This window comes from Pyrgilauda ruficollis, unplaced genomic scaffold (genome assembly GCF_017590135.1).
Source record: "Pyrgilauda ruficollis isolate IOZ18807 unplaced genomic scaffold, ASM1759013v1 scaffold48, whole genome shotgun sequence".
Classification (NCBI taxonomy): domain Eukaryota; kingdom Metazoa; phylum Chordata; class Aves; order Passeriformes; family Passeridae; genus Pyrgilauda; species Pyrgilauda ruficollis.
Genome location: NW_024526377.1, coordinates 3,989,700 through 4,014,128, shown reverse-complemented (window position 1 = coordinate 4,014,128; position 24,429 = coordinate 3,989,700). Strand labels below are relative to the sequence as shown.

Sequence of the window (24,429 nt, the reverse complement as noted above, 5' to 3'; positions counted from 1 at the left end):
AGTGGCGGCGGCCCCGCAGTGCAGCGCGGGCGGGCGCGGAGCGGCGGGAGCGGAGCGGGGCCGCCGCGGCGCCGCCAAGACACGGCGGTGGATTTTCCCCGGGAGCCAGAGCGGGCGGCGGCGGCGCAAAATGGCTCCGGTGCGGCTCTGCCGCCGCCTCCCGGCGCCCCGGGACCCCCGGCGGGGGGAGCGGGGGCAGCCGCACGTGGGGACGGGGAGATGCTGCCGGCGCGGGCTCTGCCGGGATGAGTGGTACCCACCCGTGGGCATCCCTTGAGGCACCCTGCGGAGCCGGACTGGCACCGAGACAAGGGGTACCCACCCGTGGGCACTCCCCTGGATCACCCCAGCGAGCCGAGGGTGCTCCGGGACCGTCACCCACGCCTGTGCAGGGGCACACAGCCTGCCAGGGAGAGGGACAGAGTGCAGAGACAGTCCAGGGGTACTGAGGTAGCCCTGGGTTGTCGGGATAGTCTCTGAGCGACAGAACAGCCCCAGGGTGCCGGGACAGCCCCAGGGTGCCGGGACAGCCCGGGCAGGGTGCGGCCCCCGAGGCCCAGCCTTCCCCCAGCAGACCCAGGGCCACCCGCTGCTGCCTGCCCGCTGAGCCTCTCACACCACACCCTGTAATTTGATCGTAATTATAATAATAATAATTACAGCGTGCGCGGGCAGGAAGTGCAGGAACAATAACCTGGGTAACGCCCTGCACGGTGGCGGGAGCAGCGTGGTGGCACATGCCCCATCCTGGTGCCAGGCTGAGCCCAGAACAGCTCACCAAGCCCTGCCCAGTGCGTGGGGGGACGTGGCCCAAACAAGTGCCCTACGTGTGGTTTTAAGCAGTCGTGTCCATGTCCCAGTGCTGTGGCTCAAGTGCCCAGGCTTTCCCACTGAGCAGGACACGCTGGAAGAGCCAGAGCTGGAGCTGGGGCTGGTCCCACCCCTGGTGTGCAGAGAGTCCCCCAAAAGTCCTGGTGCCCCCAGGAAGAGATCTCCAGTGCCAGAGCCCACCAGGCCCTGCAGTTTCCTGCATTGCTGACACGGCTGCTCCTGCTGCATGCGGGGAGCAGAGCTCTGCCCCCTCCTTCAGCAGTTATATAAAAGGATTAAAATTTAATATGAACTTCAAAAGGGGAAGAACTGGGTGGTCGAAGGCAGCTGGCCTGGGGCCGGGTGTGGAACAGAGGCACCTTGGGACACGTCCCAGCTCTGCTGAGCAGCAGCACTGCAGCACATGGAGACATCATCCAGCCCCAGCCATGGGGGCAAAGTGTCCAGGCGCCACGGGCAGCAGGGGCATCCCATGAACCCACAGTGGCTTCACTGAGCCACGGTGTCCCTGGGTCACGGTGGTGCACAGCTTCCATGGCACGTGGAGTCCCCATTCCCCAGGGTCAGGCCTTGCCCTGCACCTTCACCTCTCTGCTGGCATCCAGGCAGCCCTTAATAACTGACCACCCACTGGCACAGCATCACCCACCCATCCTGGTGCCCCCTGTCACCCTGCCCATCCCATGCCAGCAGTCCCCAGGCATCACATCTCCTCCTGCCCAGTGCCTCACATTTCCTTCCATGCAGGTGGGTTGGAGTGTGCTGGAGAGCAGCCTTATGCTGGGGGAGCAAGACCCCGAGCTGGGGGGCAGCTGATGACCCCTGCCCCCCACTATGCCCAGAATCCACTTGGTTGCACAGCAGCAGCTCTGCTCTCCCGCCGGTGCAGCACCGGGAGCGGGGCTGTGCTGGCAGCAGGAGCGAGCCAGGGCTGGGAAAACACCATCTTCCGCCCACACAGCCGCCCACGGCCCCGAGCCAGCTCCGCCGCCCCCGCCGCGCCGGGGCTCACGGGGCGGGGGCGGCAGGTGCGGGGTGGGGGCTGCGCCCAGCACGGCCGCCCCCCCAAGGACAGGGCAGGGGATGGAGCAGGGAACGGGGCAGGGGGGTGGGGGCCAGCAGCCCCCGGTGCAATATCTGCCCTGGGACAGGGTCCTGCCGCAGGAGCAGGGCTGGGCTGGGGGCCAGGGCTGCGGGGGCTGGGGCTGCCCCATATCCAGCCCTCCCCGGGGCACAGAAACCTCTCGGTGGGGGGCACAGGCTGGCAGCGAAGAAGCCTTTGGTTCGCTCATTTTTAATCCTGGCCAAGAGCAGGAGGGGTGCAGGCATGAGGCTTAGGGACATTGCAGGACAGGACTGGCCACGGGGCCACAAACAGCCCCCTCAGCAGCCCAGCTCATGCCATGGGGGTCTTGGATCATGCATGTCCCTGCAGGATGGAGACCCCCGGGAGACGACAGCAACCACCCAGCATCCCTCGCCGTTCTGCCTTCCCACACCCCGCTGTGGCTCAGCTCCCATTGCTGGGCGAGTCCCTCTCGCAGTGCCAGTGCCACTCTCGCAGCGCCAGTGCCACTCTCGCAGTGCCAGTGCCGCTCTCCCAGTGCCAGTGACGCCCTCCCAGTGCCTGCAATGCGGGGGGCAGGATCTGTGCTTGAGCAGGAGCTGCGGGCGCGTGGGAATGCACAGAGAGCAGAGCGGGGTGGGAGGAGGGGAGCGCACGAAGCCGGAGCTCCCCCCACGCTGCTCCCGATCCCTCACCTGGCAACAGGGACCACGTCCCAGCGGGACTGTGGCACCGGGGCAGGCGGGGGCAGGACCCTGGTGCCCACCCCGCTAGGAGGAGGTGAAGGAGGATGCTCGGGCGGCCGGCGCTGGCCCGGGCGGGGCCGGCGGGGGCAGCGGGAAGCAGCGGCCGATCTTGCGCAGGGTCCGATGCAGGTCAGCGCGGAAACGCCGGATGGAGAAGCAGTAGACGACGGGGTCCAGGCAGCTGTTGAGGCTGAGCAGGGCCACACTCAGCGTGTGCAGCACATCCAGGGTGTCGGGGGGCCCACAAAGAGGCGCAGGGGGCCGGCTACCCACCCAGGGGGCCAGCGTCAGGTGGTAGGGGGCCACACAGACCACAAAGACCAGCAGCATCCCCAGCACCATGGCACGGGCCTGCTGCCGGTGGGAGCCTGGCGAGGCCGCGGAGGGCACCGAGAGCGCCCGGGCGATGGAGGCGTAGGTGCCCAGCACCACCAGGAAGGCGGCGGAGAAGAAAGCCACCATGGCGTAGGCATAGCCCCGCTGCCGCCCGTGCTGCTCAAAGCAGGCGGTGGTCCCGGCGTGGCTGGGGAAGGTCTGGTGGGTGGCCAGGGTGGGCACGGCACAGCCCAGCCCCAGCAGCCAGGCCAGGGCACAGGCCAGCGCGGCTCCGCGGGGCCCCGTCAGCGGCAGCAGCCGCCGCGCCGCCCGCACGGCGCAGAACCGGTTGAAGCTGATGAGAGCCATGAAGGTGATGGCGCTGTAGGTCGCCAGGTAGTAGGCGGCCCCTGCCAGGCGACAGGTGGCCTCCGAGAGTAGCCAGTCCCCCCCAGCCAGGTAGTAGTGGATCCAGAGGGGAAGGGTGAGGTTGAAGAGGATGTCAGCCAGCGTGAGGTTGATGAGGTAGATGCGGATGGCCTTCCTCACCTTGCCACTCTGCAGGAAGACCAGCAATGCCACCAGGTTGCCCGGCAGCCCCACACACAGCACCAGGCAGTAGACGACGGGCACCAGCACGAACTGCACCGGGTTGTTGGGCACGCACTGGCCGGGGTGCTCCACCAGCAGCGGTCCCGGCACCGAGCTGTTCATCCCGGGCTCCTGCAAAGATGGGGAGCAGTCAGTGGCACAACCTCTGGAGACAGGGGAGGGATGTTGACCTGGACAGGACAACCTCTCTGGCTGGCACCTGCAGTAGCTGCTGGGCACTGCAGGCAGAGCCCTGTGGGGATGCCCTAGTGTGCTGGAAGGGATCAGCTCACACAGGAGAGGAGGAGACCCCAGCTCTGTCCCCCCACACAACAAGGGAGCCTAGAGGCCACTGTCAACTGCCCAGCTAGAGCTCGCAGGGAGTGGCAGGCACAGCTGCAGCACAGCCAAGGGACAGAGAGCAGACAGAGGCACCCGAAGGTGCCACACTGTCTCCAGTCAGCAGCTGCGGGGCTTAACACCTCCCACACAGCACGTGCCTGTGGGGCCACCCACCCCAGCCCTGTCCCAGCACCCCAAATTCCCCATGGAGCCAGGCATGAGGAAGTCACTGACTGGCTCAGCAAGCTCCAGAATGGAGAAATCCAGGAATGGACAGGGGGTACAAACATGGGGCCAGCATCCCTCCACATCCCCCAGTCCTGCACAGCGGGGTTTGCCTCTGGTCCGGGCCATGGAAAAGCATGCTGTGCTGCAGTGGCTGTATCCAGGGCTGCAGTTACTTCACCTCCCATCACTGCCTGCCCACACCTCGCCAACGAAGGCACTGAGTCACCAGCTGGTGTTTTCCAGCACAGCAGGGCTGGATTCGGCACATGCAGCACCCAGCTCCGGGTTGAGACATGGAGAGCACGAGCTGCTGAGCCTGGGGGACTTCATTTGGACCCCAAAGGAACCTCTGAATCCCTCAGTGGTCCCCTTTTCCTCCTCCTTCCCCATCATTAGCACAGGGAATGCTCCATCTCACCCACACCACGATTGTTACTTACCTCGTCGGGTCAGGCAGGAGCAGCTCCGTCCCCTCTGGCTGCTCCTCACTCTGATCCAGCCAGGCTGGGGACAGCTTTAAGTGCTGGGGGAGGCAGGGGCTGCTTGACCCCCACCCACCATCCCAAGCCCCCCTGTGTCTTAGTGCCTGTGGGACAGCAGCTGGAGTGGGGAGAGCACCTGTGTGTGTATGTAATGGGGAATTCCCGGCTGGAGCCACCCTAAAATCCCCTGCGCCGGCTGACAGGGCTGGGGACATGTGGGAGTGGTCAGTGCTGGCCTGGCTGACCCCCCTCCCGTGCCCCCAGGCACATCTAACACCATTTCCCAGGGCCCTTCTCCCACCCACGCCTGGATGAAAGCAGCAGAGGGTCAAGTTTCTGCACCCGGCAGCTGGGGAGAAGAGGGATGCCCAAAGGGATCAAAGCAGGAATCTGCCTCCTCCTGGCTCTTTTGTTGGCTTCAAAGCTGGTTTTAAGGGGAGAAGCCCTACAGGCCCCTCCAAGATCTGTGAGCATCTGACTCGCTGCTTTGTGTGGCCTTGCAATTTGTGTGTGCTCCTTTGGGACACCAAAGATGCCACCCCGAGGTAGGTGACACCTACCTTCAGGTCCCACCAGGGGTACAGGGGTGTCTTACACCCCTTGCTCATCCCAGCAGCCAGTCTCCCCACACAGCCATGCCAGCCCCCTTGCTGGGACACACTTCAGGCGAACTGTGGTTTATCCTGAGCGTGCTGTGCCCATCTGGGGTGGCAGAGGGTGGCTCCTTGCGGGAGCAAGATCCACAAAAAGCACATGCCTGCCTGGGCACTCGCTCCTGGCACTCCCTGGGCGTACAGCAAGGGGCCTGGCACATTGTTGGGTGGCTGAGGGATCCCACCCCAGATGGGCTCTCCCTAGTGTCCATCTGCCTCGGTGCCAGTTCCTGCACCAGCTCTCACACGTCCCCAGGCCTTGCGTCCAGGCACTGTTCCCAGGGACTGGGTCCTCCAGCCCCAGGACATCTCCTCAGCCCCTGAGGCTCAGCATGGGGGGGAGGCAGAAATAAACAGGGAGGCAAAACATGAAAAACAAGAGGTTTTATTCCAAAATTTGAAAGCCCCCAAGAGAGCAGAGCCAGCCCCTGCTTGGCGTGGCCAAACTCCGGAAAGAGCCGGACACCTTGTGCGAGTTCAGCAGCAGAGCTGCTGGAGCAGTGCCACGGCAGTGTCACAGCGGTGCCATGGCCACTGCCCCACAGTGTGGGGACAGCTCAGGTCCCACAGCGTGGGGACAACGAGCACCAGAGTCACTGGCAGAGGCAGGAGAGGACACACTGTGTCTCATCAGCAAGTTACCCTGCAGGATGCGACGTCGTCCCTGAAAATACCATAAAGGTGTTGCTCCCTAGCGGCCCAGCCGTCTGTCCTTCCCGTCTGTCTTTCCATCTGTCCTTCCCGCCTCTTGTCACTCGAACTTGGGCCGGGGGGCAGCTGGGTACCCACGGATGTTGAGCAGCAGGAGAAGGCCGAGGGAGAGGGTGGCCGGGGCACACATGGCCAGCGGCTCCTGCAGCGCCAGCAGCGTGTAGATGGCACCTGGGCATGGAGCAGAGCACAGGAATGGGGGTCTCTGGCCAAGGGTGTCCCAAGACCCCACGATGGGCAGCGGGTGCCCACTGGTTCTCACCGATCATGACGACACTGAGGATGAAGTTGCTGATCTCCTGCAGCAGCTGGGGCCCAAATGCCAGCAACAGCCCGGCTGTCACCTCCACCCAGCCCACGGCTGCCAGGTACCTGCCTGGCTCCGGCACAAACCCCAGGTCCTTCAGGGGAAACACCTTGGCAAAGCGCACAAACTCCGATGCCTGGGAAGGGTGGGAGAGGGGTCAGGCAGCCCTGAGCTTGGGGAGATACAGCCCCTCCAGTGTGTCTGCTCTGCTCTGCCCTGTCTTCCAAGGGGATCAGCTCTGCATCCTAAATAACACAACCACACACCCTAAGGGGATCAGCCCTGCACTCCAAGGCACTCTGGCTGACTCACAATGAAAGGCTCAGCCTTGTACCCAAAGTGCTCCACCCTGACCCCCTGTAGTCCCAACCTGCTCATTCTCACCCAAGGCTTAGCCCCGCACCACAACAGGGTCAGCCCTGCACCTCAACATGCTCCTTTCCCCTGGAGCTCAGCCCTGCACCCCAACCTGTTCCTTTCCTTTCCCCTGGAGCTCAGCCCTGCACCCCAACCTGTTCCTTTCCTCTCCCCCGGAGCTCAGCCTTGCATGCCAAAGCGCTCTTTGCTCTTTGCTCTGCCCCCAACCTGCTCATTCCCCTGCGGCCCCCGAGCTCGCCGAGCCCGTGGCCGCGCTCACCATGTGCCGGTGCAGGTCGGCAGAGAGCCAGTCCGAGACCTTCAGGGCGCCCGTGAGGAAAAAGAAGAGCCCAAGCAGGACACGGAGGGCGGTGAAGGCCGCCGCCATGGCGGGACGGGCGGGCCCGGGGGCGGAGCGGGGCGGAGCGGCCCGGCCCCGTTCCCGGCCCGGCCCCGCTCCCGGCCCCGTTCCCGGCCCGGCCCCGCTCCGCTCCCCGCCCGCTTCAGGCCGGCCCAGCCCCGCAGGTTCAGGGACCCCCTAGCCCTTGGGTGCTGGCGGGGCAGGGGGTGCTCAGATGTGCAGCGTCACCCCCCAGGCTGTGACACGTCCCCGCCAGCAGCACCTTCCTCTCCCCGAAACAGAGCCGGAGGAAAAGGGAACCCCCCCACCCCGCAACAAATCCCACAGCTGGGGTTCGTGGGCTCTGTGAGCAGGAGCGACCCACGGCAGCACCTGCTGGCTTGGGCTGCGGGGACCGATGGCAGGCAGGGCAGAGGCAGTGCTGGGCACAGCTCCGGAGCAGGCAGCGGCAGCAGCGAGGATGTCCCCAGGGATGTCCCCAGGGATGTCCCCTGGCCCCAGGGCCGCCGCTGTGGGGGACGGAGGCGGCCGCGCTCCCCCGGGCTCCGCGTCACCGCCTGCTCCAGCACCGGCACAGGCCGAGCTCGGGATTGGAGAGAGCCGGGCCCAAGAGAGCCGCGGGCGCTGACGTTGTGTAATTCAAGTGGAAATATTTTAATGCCAATAAATCACGAGAGCCCGAAGTGTTTTCCAGGCACGAAGAAGCACTGTGGGGCACAGAAAGCACGGCCAGCCTGGACCTGCCCCGGCCCCAGCTCAGCCAGCAGGTTGCAGGGGCTGCCACAGGCACTGGTTGGACAGGGGCCAGTGGCAGTGACACTATTTTTACTCCTGGCAGCACATGATTCTTCAGCTGCTCAACATGATTTGGAGCTGGGGTTGGCACACCATGCAATGACAGCAACAGGCCAGGGCAGGCTCCAGGCCTTCACGGCTTGGAAAGCTCCTTGGTTAGAAAGGAATTAAAAAATAAGCATCAAAACCGGGAAAAGTGAGTGCAGCAGCTCAGTGCACATGCAGGGCTGTGGGAACAGGGCAGCACATAGTGCTTCCCAGGATATTGTTGGAGTGTATCTGCTCTCAGTCTCTGATCTTTTATTGATTACAGAAGCTACTTAATGAACTATTTGGTAGAAGAAGCTGTCAGCCTCAGCAGAGGGCACCCCAGGTGATGGTAACAGCCAACACCAGCACCAGGGAAAACCCATCCTGTCCCTACAGGACACAGGCTGCAGTTTGTTCCTACCAGGGAGCTGAGGAGATGCAGTTCAGCACATGGAATGCTGGAACACTTTCTCACAGGAAGCAGCCAGTGCTGCAACAGTGGAAATGAGGACAAGGACTAGAAAATAACAGAACCTGAAGAAAAAATGCTGCACAAGCTGCAGTAGCTGTGGAGACAAAGACACTGAACCCCAACCCCTACAGGGCAGCTATTGAGGAGCCACAGACCTCACTGAAGCCTTTTCAGGATCCACACAATACCACAAAGTCATCAAATCAGAGTGAAACACCTCAGATTGTCCTCAGCCAGCACCTGATTGCCTGAGAGAGAACAGCAGCAGTTCCTAGTGCAGCAACCCTCCCTGCCAGGAGCACTCCCAGGCATTCAGACCCCTCTCAAGTGTTTCATACTACTTAGCCACATGAAATTAAATTTATTTTCATGTTTCTAATCTGGCAAAGCAGGTCCCAGCAAAATGCTAATGACACTTTGTGCCACTGCAGGAGGAAACCCTGCTAGAACGAGCAGAGCCACCACTGGTGTATTTTAACATATTAAACAACTTGATATTTAAGCAAAGGATTGTATTTAATCAATGACAGCATGAACCACAGTGTATGTGCACAGTGCAGCTGCCAAAGCATCAAGTGAAGCAACGTGAACCATTGCAATTTGTGCTGCAATAGCTAAACCAGCACTGCTCTGGCTTCTAGAGAGCTCTAACTCTTGCCATCTCAGGCTTAATTACTACAGTTATCACCAAGAAAGCTATTAAAAACCAACCAGGCACAGGTAAACATTTGGAATTCTACAATAGCAACTATGTAACACACAGAACGGGAGTAAGGAATGAGTGAAATTTCCAGAAATTTGCATTTCTCAGACCCAGCCATACCACTCCACACTGACAGACTGCTTATTCACTGATTACCCTTTGGAATAAAACAGAAATAATTTATAAAAATATTTAAATATTTTATTTTTAAGAGCTGTATGTTCCTGGTTCCTCTTCATTGCACTCAAGACTTCTTTTTCTGCAAGTGCAAAGCACACAATTAGAAAGATTGTGAAAGAAAGACTGAAAACAACAGCAGAACCTACATGACATGGAATCACTATACAGAATCACAGGCCATGGGCCTGCCAAATATTCTCAAGTATTCACACCAGATTTTAGATTAAATGAACAGAATTCATGTGTTTTTAATACCAGATATGGCTTTGTGTGTTTTCCTACCCACAGCAAGGAGCAGCAGTGACAAACCACAGAGGATTCAATAGGAATTCACCCATGGAATCCCACTGGCTTCACACCTTACAGGTCTATTGTTACTTACCTGTTACTCCCGAGTTAAGGTACTCAGCATGTTGCTCCTCAAACAAGATTTTAAATATCTGAAGTTTCCCCTTGTAGTTTAGTGGCAAATTAGAGGGAAAATATCATTAATTTGAGCTCTGCACTTTGGTTTATTTCCCTGAACTGCTATTTGCTTTGCTCCTATACATGCTGATCTATACACCAGGTTATTTTTTTAATTCATTGTTAAAGTATTTCAGCAATAGCTTTTTACCAAGGTTTAGTTGAATTAACATCTGAGAAGCAGCTGCTCTATTTCCCTTTTCCCATGCTGACAATCACCAACTGCAGCCTGAGTGCAGGAATGGTCATTTCTTGTTTGACCACCTGCTGCACACAAAGGACAGAATTTATTTGCTGCTGCGGGGCTGAAAAGCCTCAGACAATGGTTACATTTTGGCTCTACAAAAGCAAGATGCAGAAACTTTATAGAGAACTGAGATTAATCACACGTTTCAGGCAGGAATTACATAACCCAGCACAGGGTGATGGGCTACCAAGCCCTCCCAGCAGTGTGAGGACACTTACTTGTCCACCTGTTCCCTTGGTCCCTCCACACACCACTGGGCACCATGCTGGATGTGCTCATGTTCAACTCCTCATCTGGAAAAACATTCCCAAGTTATTACACCCCCAAGTGACTTTTGAAATCTTTTGTACAAACCCACGTCTAGGAAGGTATTTTTAGCTGATGCTGTCAAGATATCAAGCCCAGGTGGAGTCAGGGTGCTCAAGCCCACAGTGTGACAGCAGGGACTGTGTTCTACCTTACACATTTAATGTATCCATTTGTCCCAATTTGTCACTGCTCCCCAATTCAAAGGTACTCAGTGACTGAACACCAAGTGTCCTAAAACCTTTATTATTTCATCCATCCAAGACAAAAAAAGCAATACTTACTTCCAATGGATGAGCACTCCGGTGTCACTCAGCTTTCATCTTCACCTAAAGGATAACAACTGAAGTTATTAGAGTCATACACAGCAAATTGTGACCATTTCAAAACTAACTTAAAAATAAGGTTTTAACATACATGGACTGATTAGTTATGAGGGGGAACTTATCAATTATTCCAAACTATTACGTGGAAGAATAAGGGGCAGAAATAGGCTAGCCTAAACACTCATCAAGAGCTGAAGGAATATGCAGGCAGTTGCCTGAAGAACTGCACCCTGAGCACAAACCATAACCCCAGTCTGAGCACAGTGAGGTCTGATTGCAGCCAGAGGTATACTATCCCTTATGTGAAGGCTTTAATTTCGTCAGCTACTTCAACTCTATGACCCTATTTGTCTCCTGTAGCAATGCCCTCTCTCTTCCCCTTCCTGAGGGAGTGCAGTGTTCCTGGCCTCTTGGAGCTCTCATGTTCTACAGTCGAACAAGTGCTTCAGAAGCCAAAGGCAGACACTAGAGGTTGGCACTGTCACTGCTTTTATCCTCAGCAAGGTTCTTCCCTCCTTCAAGGCCTCCCTTTACTACAGCTGAGGGCAGCCTGCAGTGGTGAGAGCGGGGGATGTGGTGCAAGGCTCTGCACAGCTCCAGTTGGGAGGCAGATCCTGCCATGGGCACAGCATGATCTGACCAGGCAGGGACAGCTTCAGGCTTTAGTCTCCAACCCACCACCCACCTGGGTTTCCTCACAGCCCTTGGGAGCAGGAGAGTTATGCACGTTTTGTTTTCTCTGCCATAGCAACAAACACCATGCATAAGGGATACTATATCTTTGTGCATCCTTTGAACACTGCAGATTCCCTGCTAGCCACACTCCTCCCAGCCCTCCCCAGTTAGCTCTTCAGTACTGGTGTTCAGAAGCAACATTTATAGAGATGGGGTGTTCACAGACCACTGCGGGATTGCACAGCCAAGTCCTAACGTGTCAATCATTACCTAGCAGCAATGACACAGCTGGGAGAAGGCCAATCCTCCCTTTTTTCCTTTTCCAGGCAGCAGCTATTTAACAGCCCCACTAGCTGGTATGGAGAGTGAAAAAATCTGAAGCTAATTAGCTGATTCCAAAACTTGCTGGTAGTGGAAGAAGCCAAGTGATTCCCCAGAGCAGCATACTTGGATGCATCCTTCCCAACATGCTCAGCCTCATTGAACATAATGGAACAGAACACTGGCCTTCCTGATCATGTCACTGCAGCTGGCAATGATTAACAGAGACATGCAACCCCATTACTGCTCCAGTCCTAAAACTACTCACAGGCCTCAGTGTTTAGCTATGGGGAGAACTGCAAGCAAATCAACACTTTGTATGCTTAATGTTACAATAAAGCCCCATCCACGCTGTGCTGTGCTCTCCTGCCAGCACCAGGCTCTGCTCGGAGGGCCTAGCAGTACGCAGATGTATTCTGACACCACACTTCTGAGTTTCAGGTAAGCTTTTGAGAAAAAGTGTATTTCACACACAGATAAAACCAAGATGAAACACAATGCAAGCACTTGAATGTCATTTCTTGTACCCACTTGTTACAGACTGACTTAGAGCAGACATGACTAAGTTTGCTACCAACACCAAGTTTCATTACTGCAGCCAGAGGTGGTTTGAGCCCCATGGTTTCAGTCACAAATTGCTTGCTCCAAGAGTGTCAAAAACCTGCTTAGTTCAAGTACGTAGAATGAGGCAGATGTGCCAATAACCCCTCCATGACATTCCTGCAGGTCAAGTATCCAGAGCACAATGGAAAAACTTAAGTCAGATCTTGAGCAATGGTTTAAGATCACTAATTCAGTTTTGCTACCTGACAGCACAGTGGCTGCCAGCAGGTTTGATACTGGATCCCAGTCCCAGGTAAGGATAAGCCATCACAAAATGGATTCAAGTCACAGGTAAAGGTAAATCATCATGAAAAGCCAAACTGACTTTGTGACAAGGTGTCACTGTGTAACCAGCTGGCATGGGCTACACTCACTGTGGTGTAACCAAAGACCTGTTTTCATTAACTTATGGTGCACCTGCTACTTCAAGGGTTCAATGGAACATGGAAAGGTGGCTACAGCAGAGGGCAAAGGTTGTCCAACAGATCCCTGTCCACCAGCAAGAGTCCTGCCTGGAAGGTAACAAAGAAGGGTGCAGAAGTGACAATAATACCAGAAACAAGTATGCAAAGCAGAACTTTGCAGAACAAGGGAAAATACATTACAACACCTGTGAAATAAACTGAGTATCAGACAAGAGCCAGATCATTCGCTGGAACAAGGGACCTTGAAATTCAGGTTCAAGAGCTAATGCAAAAGAGCTGGAGATCAGCATGTCTGGATGTCTAGCAACGTAAGCATGTTAATCCTGGAACACTACAGTCAGGAGTTCTAGTAATGAAGAGTTTAGAATTACATCCCAAGACTGATGAAAAATGAAATTGTACATTACACTATCAAGATGACTCTACGAGGCAGAAGTACAGAATCTCATCACTGTCAATTAAAGCAGAGGAATATATCAGGCTTGTCAATCAAAGTTTAAAATAAAGAGTACTGCAATGTCCAATAAGCTCTATGAAACTCACAGGGATATTCAATCAAGCACTCATTTATGTCCTCAAAAATATTCTGGATCAGTCTCAGAATTGCTTGTACCAGTAGCTTGAGGTGACTCTCACATAGCACACACGAGGCAAGAGCAGTGGTTACTAACACATCCCCACCAAGCCAAGACTCTACACATGGATGAGCTGCAGATGGGCCACTTCATCACTACAGAAAGTTTAAACGTGTTCTTTTCCAGGTACTGAGAGCACCTTGTCAACTACTCAGCTGAGTTTAAGATCACATTCCCTCTTCCCCACAGTGCTCATTTAAGAATATCTTCGTTACATCGGAACTAAGAAAAATCCACCCAAGCCAAGTCGTAAGTACAGAGGAATCGGGTCTGGAAATCCTCATCTAAGAACCACAGTAAGTTACTTGTTGTCTCTGAATGAGACAAAAGCTTGTAACCGAAAACCACACAGCTTTGATGCAAGCTCAGCATACAGGTATGGAGTGCTGCACTGTAATTCCACAGTCAGAAGTGTGATGTCAGAATACCCACAGTATAAGATTACATAGAAAGTCACCAAGTTATATTATATTGCTTGTTACCTACCTGTACGCAGTCGGCAATGAGAATCTTGGAGCAAGCAGGAATACTACATCCGGGTCCTAATGTCCATTGCCATTTGTGGTACTACGTTCCTCACAGTTATGAACTGCAGAAATGCTGGCTAAGTGCAGTTATGTAGCAGGCCACTAGTTTAAAGTGTAAATTGCAGTCTCAAACTCCAGCAAGAACTTGCTGCCACAGTAAATGGTTGCCAAGGAGAAGCCAAGAATTTGTCTACCACAAAAATACCACAAAATCTCAAAAGCATTTTCAATTTCTCATCAGCTGTATAAATGATTAGTGTATCTACGCCAGAAGGTAAGATTATTCTGTATTCATTTATGAGAAAGTGTGAAGACATATGTGTAACGATACCAGTTTCTACTTGCTGCAGATTTTAGAGCTCAGAGTGTCAAAATGAGCTCAATTTTGATAAAACAAGCTAAATTGCAACAGCCAATGTCCTCCAAGTCCAGTACAAAAATGTTATGTGATCCAGACCGTCCAAAAACAGGTCTGACCAGCAAAGCACTTTTCTGAATGATTTTAGAAGATTCAATTATATAAATCTGAGTTTATGAAAGAAGTCCAAAACCTCATAGGAACAGATCAAAGGAATGTCACTTTCTCGCCTCCCACATTTAGTAACTTTTATCAGATTGTTAAGTTGACATGTTTGCCAGCTTTTAAGACACCATCTTTAAAAGGTCTTGAAAAGAAGTTGGCTAGTTCATCATATGCCTGTTTAGTACATGCAACTCAAAGCAGAACTTGTTTTAGAAATTCTGCTTATGCAGCTACAACAAAGCCAGATTTAAACAAACTTTCAGATCTTTTGAAAACTGCCAAATCTTTCAAATATGTTTACTAATCATGGTTTTGCAGCTCAGCTATTTTAATACCTAGCAACAGTAGCTTACGTACAAAACAGAGGTACCCAAAGAAAAGCTCTGTAAGGTACAAAGACAGCAGCATCCTTCACTCTTCCAAGTTACAGAACTATAAAAGAACATACTTTAGGATATGCACCAGCATCTCTTTTAATAAAGAATGACATGTAATCTGAAAAATAAACTGAAAAAATTAATGTTCACGTTCAGAATTCCCCACCTCGGACACCTTCACCTTTTGAGGGTGTCCCATGAACACCCTCCAGAAAAGACAGTGTTTAAAACCACTTGAATAATGCAAATTGCATCAATACTGCTCATTTGTAAACTATCCAATACAAGTAACTTCCAAATACTTGGTCTGCAGTTTAGGAACTGCCAATTTGGAATTTCTTCCTCAAGAGCAATTCATTGTTGTAACATGTTATCAACCCCCAAACTTTTCTGGGTAAACAAAAAGCATTCACCAAACGAGCTGAGTCACTCTTTAGTGAGCTTCATGTTCCACATCAGTGTCACCTGTATCAACATTTCCCAACTTGCTATTCTGTCATTTAAGGGGTAACAGTACTTCAAGAGGGATCAGATATCTGTACCCTAAAACCCTGCAATCTGACACTTTAGGTTTTAACCACAGGGAAAATTTAGCAGAAAATTTAGAATTAGCCAATGCTCAGCACAAGGAATGGAAGGATTGGGAAGACTGAAGCTATTCACAGAACTCCAGTGGCTGGGGATCATGTGAAGGTACAGCCAAGCTACGTTTACCTACTTTGTGCCAAGCAGGTTGATGTATCCTGCATTAACACTGAGGTATTTGACACTGGGAAGTCACGTTCCCAGTTTACCTGGTACATTGTAATAACAAGCAAAGCAACTACCTTACCAATGAGTCCAGAACGCTTTGAAATTCTTCTGGGGCTTAATAAAATGAACAGCAAACTAACGAATTCATCAGATCTTCTACAAAAAGAACCTTAAAGGGAGTTTATTTGCACTGTGTAGTAGTAACTCTTAAAACTCCAGATTCAGATACTACTTTTGAAGCATTATCTCCAAACATCAATAATAAAAAAGCGATAACCATCATGCAAGCAAGCTGATTGCTGTATTTTACATACAGGATTTTAGGATTTGCCCACCAGCTACACAATTTAAGAATAGTTCCTGCAGTCCCCATAATACAAATGATTGTATTCTGAACTAGGCAAATTAGTCCACTGTTAGCATGAGGACATAAGCAAATTAACCTTAATCACTCGAGTAACACTTCTGGTCTTTTTGCCAAGCAATTTCAGGCAGGTGTACAATATGGAGCAAGGCCAGATCCTGTAATCTCAAGACAGCTTAAGAGCATATAAATATCACATTAACAATCCTTTAGTGAAGGAAGTCAGCCAATACAAGGCATTCTATGAATTTATTTTAAAATAACCATTGCTAGTCTTCTGCTTAAAGTCTTTGAAAGATTCCAAGCAGTAACTGCCAGGGTGGTAAGTGCTACCATCCCACCACCCATAGCTAAAATATGGAATTCATTACTGCACTGCTTGCAGTGAAGCTTTAAATAACGTATCTTACAGCATTTGTAAGATTTCCATTTGCTTCCTTGTTGCAGCACAATTACTGCTCAAAAAATCTGCACCTACTGCAAAGTTCGGCTACAATTTAACCCAATCTTTGGCTAGAGAGGCACTGTGGGAAGAGATCTCACTCTTCACTGTAGTTCCACACCCTGGTCTAGGTCTGACCTCAGCTCGAGGCTCTCAGGTTACTGTGGCAGGTGCGGTATTTGGCCTCATTTGTTTAACCACGACTGGCAAGAAGAGTTACTACATTTAGTTTTCTATTTATTTTAAGCACAGTAAAAAAAAGGTTGGTACACTTTGGGAATTCAGTGGCACAAGGTACACTGCCATCAAGTTAGGGACGTTATACATCAAAAAAACAGCTAAATTTGATTTTGAAACACTGCATTACATAATTAAATTGTACTCGCCCAAACAGACCACTTACAAATATTAGGTCAGTAAGTTTCTAACATCCATAAAAACGTAGCTTTCTTACTAAAATGCAAGAATTAAGAAGTCGGTGTCTAAACAAGACAGACAAAAACAAACTGGAATGAAACTACAGGTCACATCTAAAATCGGGGCTTTTTGTTTGGGGCTTCATATTCTTCTCTCCCTCTACCATATCCTGCTGGTGTTCCAGGCCCCATTCCTCTAGGACCCTGGCCACCCACGGGCCCCGCACCTCCCTGCCCAAAGCGTTCAGGACGCTATTGGAACAGAATTAACAGTTCATTATAAGTAGTTGATGTCCATGTGTGTTAAGTATATATTTTTAGAAGGTTCCGTAGTCAAGGTTCGTCGATACAATCACCATTGAGCCGATCCACAGGTACCGGGAACATAGAAAGGAAAAAAGGGTAATTTAAAAATTAGTTTATTGTAATACATGCCTTGAGGTATGTTCCCACTTGATGCATTCTCATACATCTGTTACAAAGAACAGATCCTCCCTGCTGTGCTAGAAATGTAAGCATTAGTGCAGATGTGAATTAACAACTTTTCCAAATGAGCTCTAGCAAAATTTTCAACCAAGTTAATGCAAATAGCTTGTGAACTTCTCACCTTTAGTGCAGTAAAAGCTCAGATTACATCACTGTCATTTCCAAATAAGCCTAATGAGAGAATGCAGCTCCAGTTGGCTGAAGCAGGAGCTGACATTCATCAAATGTAACAGAATGCCTACTCACCAGGACTGGCATGTGCTGTCTAGAGACCATGTGCTTTTCAAGATGGGGTTAAGACTACGGTCTGCTGACTAAACTGCAGAGGCCTTTGGCAGTACCAAAACTCATTGTGAGCACTACTGCATTGCAAGAAGAAAAAAAAAATGTGAAAAAAGCTACTGACCAGTGCTTTACCTAACCAACGCAACTGCTCGAGCAAAGACTGGCACTTGTTCAAACCCAACGTACTCCGGAGCTGCTGGTGCTGCATCAGATGCAAAACGTGTTCCAAGCACTCAGTGTTTCCAGTTAGAGCTATGCACAGAGGGTTGTGTGCATCCAGGCAGTATCTCCCTTCCCACCCCACCTTCACCACAAGCTCTTGGAAAATTCACAGCTTCACAGCAATTGAAAAGGTTTCACACCAAGGTGTAACAGCTAAGTTACTCTGCAATAAAGCAGAGACTTCAGGTCTATTTACTAGTACCTCTAGTTGCATGTACTTTATTCAGTTCTGTATTACTAGGTGTGATCAACATTCAACCTACAGAAGTTACACTTTATGAGGTCAAAGAGAGCTTTAAACTTTCATTTCAACCAAGGTTCCCACTACTGAGTCACAGAACAATGGTAGGTGGTTTGTTACAAAAAGTATCTGCAACTGAAAATGCACACTTCAGAGCTCCTGACTTCTGAAAGTCAGCATCAATCCTTCCAGAAAGGAGTTTCACAAATATTACTTAGATTATTTCTGCCTAATTCATGGCAGCTTCAGCTCATCTCCAGTTCTGTTTAAAGGTATCAGCCCAGGAACTGCGACCACATTGTGTGGCAGAGATCCCACCTAAGAAACTCCAGGCAGTTAATCCAACTCACTGTCACATCTTTTGACCAGATCACATTTCAGGTATTACACAAGTTCAACATGCACCTGTTACCATGGTTTTCAGGAGAAAAATGTACATAGTATCCAGCACACACTGCCTAACTGCTCACAGGAAGCTCAGGAACTGCTTATGTATCAGTAGGTTATTGAGACACCTTAAGGCCAACAGCACTGTCTATTGAATCAATGATGCTCTGGGAAGTTGACACTCCAAAGATATGTTCCCCAAAAAGATAAAACAGAAGTATCTACTATGGTATCTCAGCTCATTAAGCCAGAGGCCTAAACCCACCCAAAAATCATTTGGTTCAGCTTGTGCTGCAAGTGTACACCCTGTCAGGAGGGTGAAAGCACACTGGTATCACCACCTAAGCCAGCAGATTCCCATCCTGCCCATTAAACACTTCTGCCATCTACATCCGTGGTGCTTCAGTGCAGGAACACCCAACAGGCTCCAAGCCCAGTCACACATGTAGTGTGCCAGAAATTAGTACAGTTTGGAAACATACCTCGGAACAGGAGATATGCTGTAGTTTTAAAAGGCTCTACCTTTGTGTCATGCCCAACACAGGAAAACAGACCGGGCTATCATTCCTTGGGAGACAGGAACCACAAATGGCTACAGCTCAGGATAGCTGGAACATGCCTGAAGCTAAAAACCAGGGTTTCTACTCTTCTACAGCAACATCAGCACAGACTAAGGGATATGCTGTTTACCATTGATAATTTAAGTTAATCTGCTGCTGGAACAGACCTGAGTGCAGATTTTGGACTGAACAGCACACCCAGACCAACATGCATCCAGCCTACCTAGGCTTGGAAGGGCCAAAACAGTGTTACACATTGGGAAGGAAGACAAAAAAAAATCTCTCTTGTCCATCAATACAGAACATCAAATTACTGAAAACTACCTCATTAAGTATTTTGATGAAATTTGTCAGATTCTCTAGAATTCATAAAAAATCCTTCCAAGCCTAACAGTGACGCAGAATTTCCAAAGTCCAATGAAGTCAGTTAATTGCAAATATGCTTAAGAGCACATTTGAATCCACTTACAAACAATTTCTGAGTGTGTAAGCTACCATAAAGGTTATCAACTACTCTAGTGCTACACACTGCCACGTTGTCCTGTGTTAAACACCTGACAAGAGAGTCAGCAGTTAACAGTGACATTTCCACAACCATCCGAATACTGGAGAACTCAGTCCCAACCACAACTCCCTTGTGCTAAGCTAAAGCCACCACAGGATACGTTACCATGTCACTTCCCATCATAGAACCACTCATGGCTGCTTGGCCAACTCCTGGATTAGCTTCATAACCTATGCCGCCACCACCTCCCAGAGGTGGAAATTTCTGGGCTGCTGAAGCATAAGGATCTAAGAGAGAGAAATATATAATCATATTCTGACAATTTCTAAGTTAGCCACACAAAGTAATTACGTAAAAGGTTCTTTACCTCCCATGTTCATTGTGGCAGCACCACCCATTCTCATGTCTCGCTCCCTCTGCGTAGAAGAAACAACTTTTAACTTGGATAATCAACCACCAAAATCCAAACTTTTCAGGAGCCAAAGCACACGTACAGCCAACTACTGCCACTGCCCGTACACAAACACAGTGCAATCGCCAACCCAAAGGAAGCAAAACACAGCAACCTTGAAAATAACATCTACAAAATTCCTGAGCATGGTAACAAAACCCAAACCCACCACCATGTCACTTACTGGATCCATGTAACCCATTCTACTATAATTCTCTTCCCTCTGTCTTCTCATCTGCTCTTCCATCTCCCGCTGACGGATCATCATCTCCTCCTCCCGCCGGCGACGCTCCTCCTCCTGCCTGGTCACCACAAAGCAGATGTTAAACCCCAGGAGTGGAGCACATTGAACACACACTAACATCAACTTCTCCAGCAATATAAAGGCACTGACAGATTACACTTCAGAAAAAAAACCCATACTCTATGATGCCAAAATATTTAAGGAGAAACTTACACAGCAGTTCAATTTCGCAAACACAAACTGAAGCAGCAATGGTGTTTCTTGAAAAATAAAAACTTTCATATGTAAGTAACTGAAAAAAGAAAAAGGTAAATGTAACTTTGAATAAAATCCCATGAAAGCCAAACTAACCTCAGCTGAATTTCCTTGCGTTTCTGCATTTCCTGATTATGAAGTTCTTCCATACGCCTCAGCTCCTCCTGGCGCCTCATGAGGTCTGCAGGAATGAAGCCTGTGAGCAGCTTTCCCACACAATGTTCCATTTTAACTACTTCTGAATTAGATCTGCCTCAGCTGCACTGTGGCAGACAAGTACCCTCCAGTATCACTGTTCTTACCAATACACCACTGAAATATCAAAAAACTACCAGCTCTTCTTTAACTCTGAAATTCTCAAGCTCACAGTCAGAAACATGAATTTCCTCACTAAATCATTAAAGAGCCATATACTTAAGCCAGCATTTAAAGCAAAAAGGCAGTAAGAATTCAGAACCCGTTACCTTGACGAAGGAGGTTTGCCTGATGCTCATGATAAGCATCTTCCATCTCACTCTCAAGTTTGTCCTTGGCATCTTTCATGTTTTTTGCCACTTGCTCTCTCTGCTGCTTTTCCATCTCATCTAAAGATTTCCACCTTTGAGAATACTCAAATTCAAAACTGCCAGGCTGAGCAAAACGGGGAGGAGTCTCTCTTTCCCTGCAGAAAGGAAGATACTCAGAGTGGGCAATCCTGGAAACTCAAGGTCAATACAAGATCACAACCAAAATAACTGAATTATCAGGGAACATCAAGGACACCCTGAGAACACCTGACAACCACAGGAGAGAGAACTGGCTGTGATGGAACCGCTGCATCTTACACACTTAGACAACAACAACTTAGACAACTCAACACAAATAATTATCACAGCACATGTGGAGACTCCTGCACTACCACATCCAAGCAAATCTTCAGAGTGCTACTGCTTGTTTGCCTCGTTCTTAACTGTTTTTAGATACTTCACTGCTGACAACTGCAGGTGGAAAATCTTAAAAAAAGACAGGCCTTTGCTCAAGGAGGCACAATCAAGGTGCAGTTTTCCAGTGCCAAAGCACTCTGTGTCAAAGGCAAATACCAGCCTTCACTTTCAGGTAAATAGTTATAGAAGTGCCTGAGGGCCAACAGGTTATTTTGTCATATAAATAAACTCGAATTTAAAATTCAGTAATTTATGGCACAAAACTACCAAGTTCAAAAGCTTTCCATGCATTACCAATATGAATTATTTCAACAGTTTGGAACACCGTATTAATCCACATTGTTCTCAAAGCTGCCTCTAAACCACTTACAAGTTTTGATCAAAGCAAGGAATTTTGAGCTTTTTTCTAAGCCAAGCAAGACTGACTGGATCTCCCTCCCTGCACTCCCTTTTGTGATCTGAGAAAATACAAAAATTCCTACAACTAACAGGTTTAATATACAGATTCTAACACAAAACTGCTGTTTCAGAAAACGTTTCTCTTGACTCTTTAATACTCCTCTATACTCTTTGTTCTTTTACGCCAGTAGTCAGCTCTTAAGGAAACCCACATGCAACAAGTTCATACAAATCATGGAATGACTTAAAATTTTACTTTGTTTCTCACTTCAAACCATGAATGCAAATTTCCAAGTTCCTCATGGGATCATCAACCCGAGACATGCCTTAAGGGAGATGACAGCTTTTAACAATAGCATGAAACAGTTCAAATCTGATTTTTCAAGTTTCTAAATACACCAAAACCATGTGTCAAGCTGTTATTTCTTTGTACTACAATGTAGAAAACTGCTTGTGTAACACTCAGTGAACACACTAAACAAATCATTGTTGCTTTAAACTATGAACAAACAAAAAAAACCCCAAGAACTGGCAATATAACCAAAGATCTAAAGCCTGTTTCTGAAAAATTTTCCATATTCCTCAGTGCCAGGGACAACACCACTTAAAACATCATTAATGCCCTCTTTATATCAAAAGACAGTGCCTACTTTTGATACATCGGATTCTTCTGAGCAAGCTTTTCTGGAAGACCATCTTCATCATCCAGTTGTTCCAACGGTTCCACAATAACTGGCCTGGGAGTGCTGAACAGAAAATACTCGTTTTATTCCTCTAAAAGCCCTTATGCTGAAAAACTAGAATCCTACAGTCTATATTCAGCTTAAAACTGAAAGATCCTGACAAAGTACTTACGTTGTCAACAAAAACACCCCCTCGGTACACCGTTCAAATGCTTTCCTTGCAGCTGGCTTTGATGCGAACTCAACAATGCCTTTTCCTGTTGATCTACCTCGATCATCTACAATCACAACAGCTCTTTCCACCGGACCGAACTGGGAAAAAGCCTCCTCGAGCAACTCGTTGGACACGTAGGGTGAGAGGTTCCGCACCGACAGGGCAGCGGCGTGAGTGGCAAAGCGAACGCGGAGCTGCCGGCCCCTCATGGGGGTATCGTCCAGCTCTGCCTTTGCGATTTCTGCAAGAGCTCTAGATTCCTGGGGGAAGTGCAAAACCCAGTCTTAGAAAACTAAGTTGTACATCACCACATCGCGAGAACGAAACGGATGGACACACAACATGAATGCCTACCAATTTAATGAATCCAAAGCCTTTCCCCTTGTTGATAAAAACCTCTCCTGGCTCCCCGTATTTGGCAAACAGTCTTTTAAAGTCTTCATCTGTGATATCAGCAGGCAAATTCCCAACAAACAACCGGCAGCGCTGTGTGTACGTCTTCTCCCCGGGCCGCCTCAGCAGAGAGAGGTTCGCTTTAAAACCCTACAAAGAATCAGACCAGTTCGAGCCATCACTGAGTGCTACACACAGAACTGCGGGGAGCCCTGAGGACCCCCGGAGAACACAAACCGCAACCGCGGGACTACCCGGGCACCGCGAAGGGATCCAAACCTCAGCCCCGTGGCACCTCCAAGAGACCCAAACCGCAGCCTCGGCACCGCCGTGGGGCACCACGAGGGAACGCAAACCGCAGCCCCGGGACCGCCCCGACACCGGGGACCGCTCGCACCCCGCTGAGGCGCCGCCGCCTCTCCCCCGCTCCTCCCCTCAAGATGGCGGCGCGGGCGCGCGGAGCCGCCGCCATCTTGTGCCTGAGGGAGGTGTGGGGGGGCCGTGACTCACCTCGTCCGACAGCTTCTCGCTCCTATCTCCCGAGCCCTGCTGTGTCCCGAGGCTCTGCGGGCCCTGGTGCTGCTGCCCGCGGCCCCGCGGCTCCCCGCCCGGCCCGCCGCGGTGCCCCGGGCCGCCCTTGTGCGGCCCCTGCTGCGGGCCGCCCGGCCCCTTGGGGCCGCCGCCGGGAGACTGTCCTTGTCCTTTCTTAGGGCCGCCGGCCGGTGTGGGGCTGGGGCTGGGCTTGGATTGCGGCTGTGCACCGGAAGGAGACGAGGAAGGAGCCGAAACCGGCGGCTGCTGCTGTGGCTGCTGCCCCGCGGGAAGCGCAGAGGATGGAGGCGCTCCCGCCTGGCTGCCGGTGGGTCCCGCCGTGGTGGCGGAGGCTGAGGAAGATGAAGAAGGCGGAGCAGAGGTGGACGTGGGTGGCTTCGGCGGTTCGGGCTTCGGGCCTCCTCCCGGCGGACCGCCTGGGCCTTGCGGGCCGCCCGCCATCGGGCCGCGGTTCTGTCCCATGCCCATACCGGGTGGCGGCGAGCGGAAATCGTGGTTGGGACCGCCGCGTCCTCCACCACCGCCACGCCGGTGAAAGCCGCCACCACCGCCGCCACGGCTACGGAAGCGATCCCGCGACATGGTGTAGCGGAGGGAGGAGGCGGAGATGAGAAGAGAGCTCCGGCCGCGGTGACTGCTCAGCGCCCGCTGCGCAAAATGGCGGTGATCTGCACGGCCTCGCCGCCGCCTTTGTCCACCCCTAATATAGTATGCCCGCCCCCGGAAGCCTCCCTCCTCCACATCAGCCAACCACCGGCACCGGCGGCGATGATTGACAAGCAAAGTCACCAATAGCGTGTCGCAATTCCGCTAACTCTTTGATCTCATTGGTAACGAGCCTGCCCTCTGTCCATTGGCGCGTTTGACCGCCGACGTTGGCACGGGACGGTCCGTTAACCCCCCGCGTGCTGATTGGGCAGTTTGAGCGGCGGGAGGCCAAGTCACGGCGGGAGCGCGGGTCGTGATTGGCTGGCTCAGCTGTCAGTCAGGAGGAGGTACGGCCCGGGCACGGCTGCTCGGCGCCTCAGGGCGCGCTCAACCCTGGCTGCGGCTG

The 24,429-nt window shown here is 51.3% G+C and overlaps 3 protein-coding genes across 5 annotated transcripts; all 3 read right to left on the bottom strand.

Moving 5' to 3' along the window:
- Nucleotides 1–2,667: 2,667 nt before the first annotated feature.
- Nucleotides 2,668–3,672, bottom strand: LOC121360014 (platelet-activating factor receptor-like). Its single transcript, XM_041479459.1, has one exon. The coding sequence runs from the start codon at nt 3,670–3,672 to the stop codon at nt 2,668–2,670; it is 1,005 nt and encodes a 334-aa protein (XP_041335393.1).
- Nucleotides 3,673–5,623: 1,951 nt separating this feature from the next.
- TMEM35B (transmembrane protein 35B) lies at nt 5,624–7,532 on the bottom strand. Its single transcript, XM_041479376.1, has 3 exons — nt 6,910–7,532; nt 6,228–6,408; nt 5,624–6,136 (listed from the first exon to the last, which is right to left on the bottom strand). The coding sequence occupies exons 1-3, from the start codon at nt 7,015–7,017 to the stop codon at nt 6,006–6,008; spliced, it is 420 nt and encodes a 139-aa protein (XP_041335310.1). The 5' UTR covers nt 7,018–7,532; the 3' UTR covers nt 5,624–6,005.
- A 2,568-nt stretch (nt 7,533–10,100) lies between these two features.
- Nucleotides 10,101–24,080, bottom strand: SFPQ (splicing factor proline and glutamine rich). 3 transcript variants are annotated; one of them, XR_005956124.1, is made up of 11 exons: nt 23,334–24,079; nt 22,785–22,973; nt 22,389–22,690; nt 22,184–22,279; nt 20,676–20,872; nt 20,308–20,392; nt 19,897–20,014; nt 19,629–19,677; nt 19,427–19,548; nt 10,473–16,827; nt 10,101–10,175 (listed from the first exon to the last, which is right to left on the bottom strand). XR_005956124.1 is itself a non-coding variant. In XM_041479465.1 (11 exons), the coding sequence occupies exons 1-10, from the start codon at nt 23,955–23,957 to the stop codon at nt 10,497–10,499; spliced, it is 1,803 nt and encodes a 600-aa protein (XP_041335399.1). In that variant the 5' UTR covers nt 23,958–24,079; the 3' UTR covers nt 10,101–10,175; nt 10,473–10,496. The 3 variants fall into 3 exon arrangements, 1 of the variants encoding a protein (XP_041335399.1); XM_041479465.1 differs by having other exon boundaries at nt 10,473–10,517; XR_005956125.1 differs by lacking the exons at nt 10,101–10,175; nt 10,473–16,827 and adding an exon at nt 20,170–20,216 and having other exon boundaries at nt 19,456–19,548; nt 23,334–24,080.
- Between the last annotated feature and the right edge of the window lie 349 nt (nt 24,081–24,429).

Excerpts from the sequence above, each read along its gene's own strand:
- LOC121360014 (XM_041479459.1), bottom strand. The coding sequence starts at position 3,672 with ATGAACAGCTCGGTGCCGGGACCGCTGCTGGTGGAGCACCCCGGCCAG.
- SFPQ (XM_041479465.1), bottom strand. The coding sequence starts at position 23,957 with ATGTCGCGGGATCGCTTCCGTAGCCGTGGCGGCGGTGGTGGCGGCTTT. Across the intron at positions 22,280-22,388 it reads GGGGTGTTTTTGTTGACAAC|CACTCCCAGGCCAGTTATTG; the intron begins GTAAGTACTTTG and ends TTTTCTGTTCAG. Across the intron at positions 19,678-19,896 it reads GAATGGGTTACATGGATCCA|AGGGAGCGAGACATGAGAAT; the intron begins GTAAGTGACATG and ends TCTTCTACGCAG.
- TMEM35B (XM_041479376.1), bottom strand. The coding sequence starts at position 7,017 with ATGGCGGCGGCCTTCACCGCCCTCCGTGTCCTGCTTGGGCTCTTCTTT. Across the intron at positions 6,409-6,909 it reads CCGACCTGCACCGGCACATG|GCATCGGAGTTTGTGCGCTT; the intron begins GTGAGCGCGGCC and ends CACCCTTCCCAG. Across the intron at positions 6,137-6,227 it reads CCTCAGTGTCGTCATGATCG|GTGCCATCTACACGCTGCTG; the intron begins GTGAGAACCAGT and ends CTCCATGCCCAG.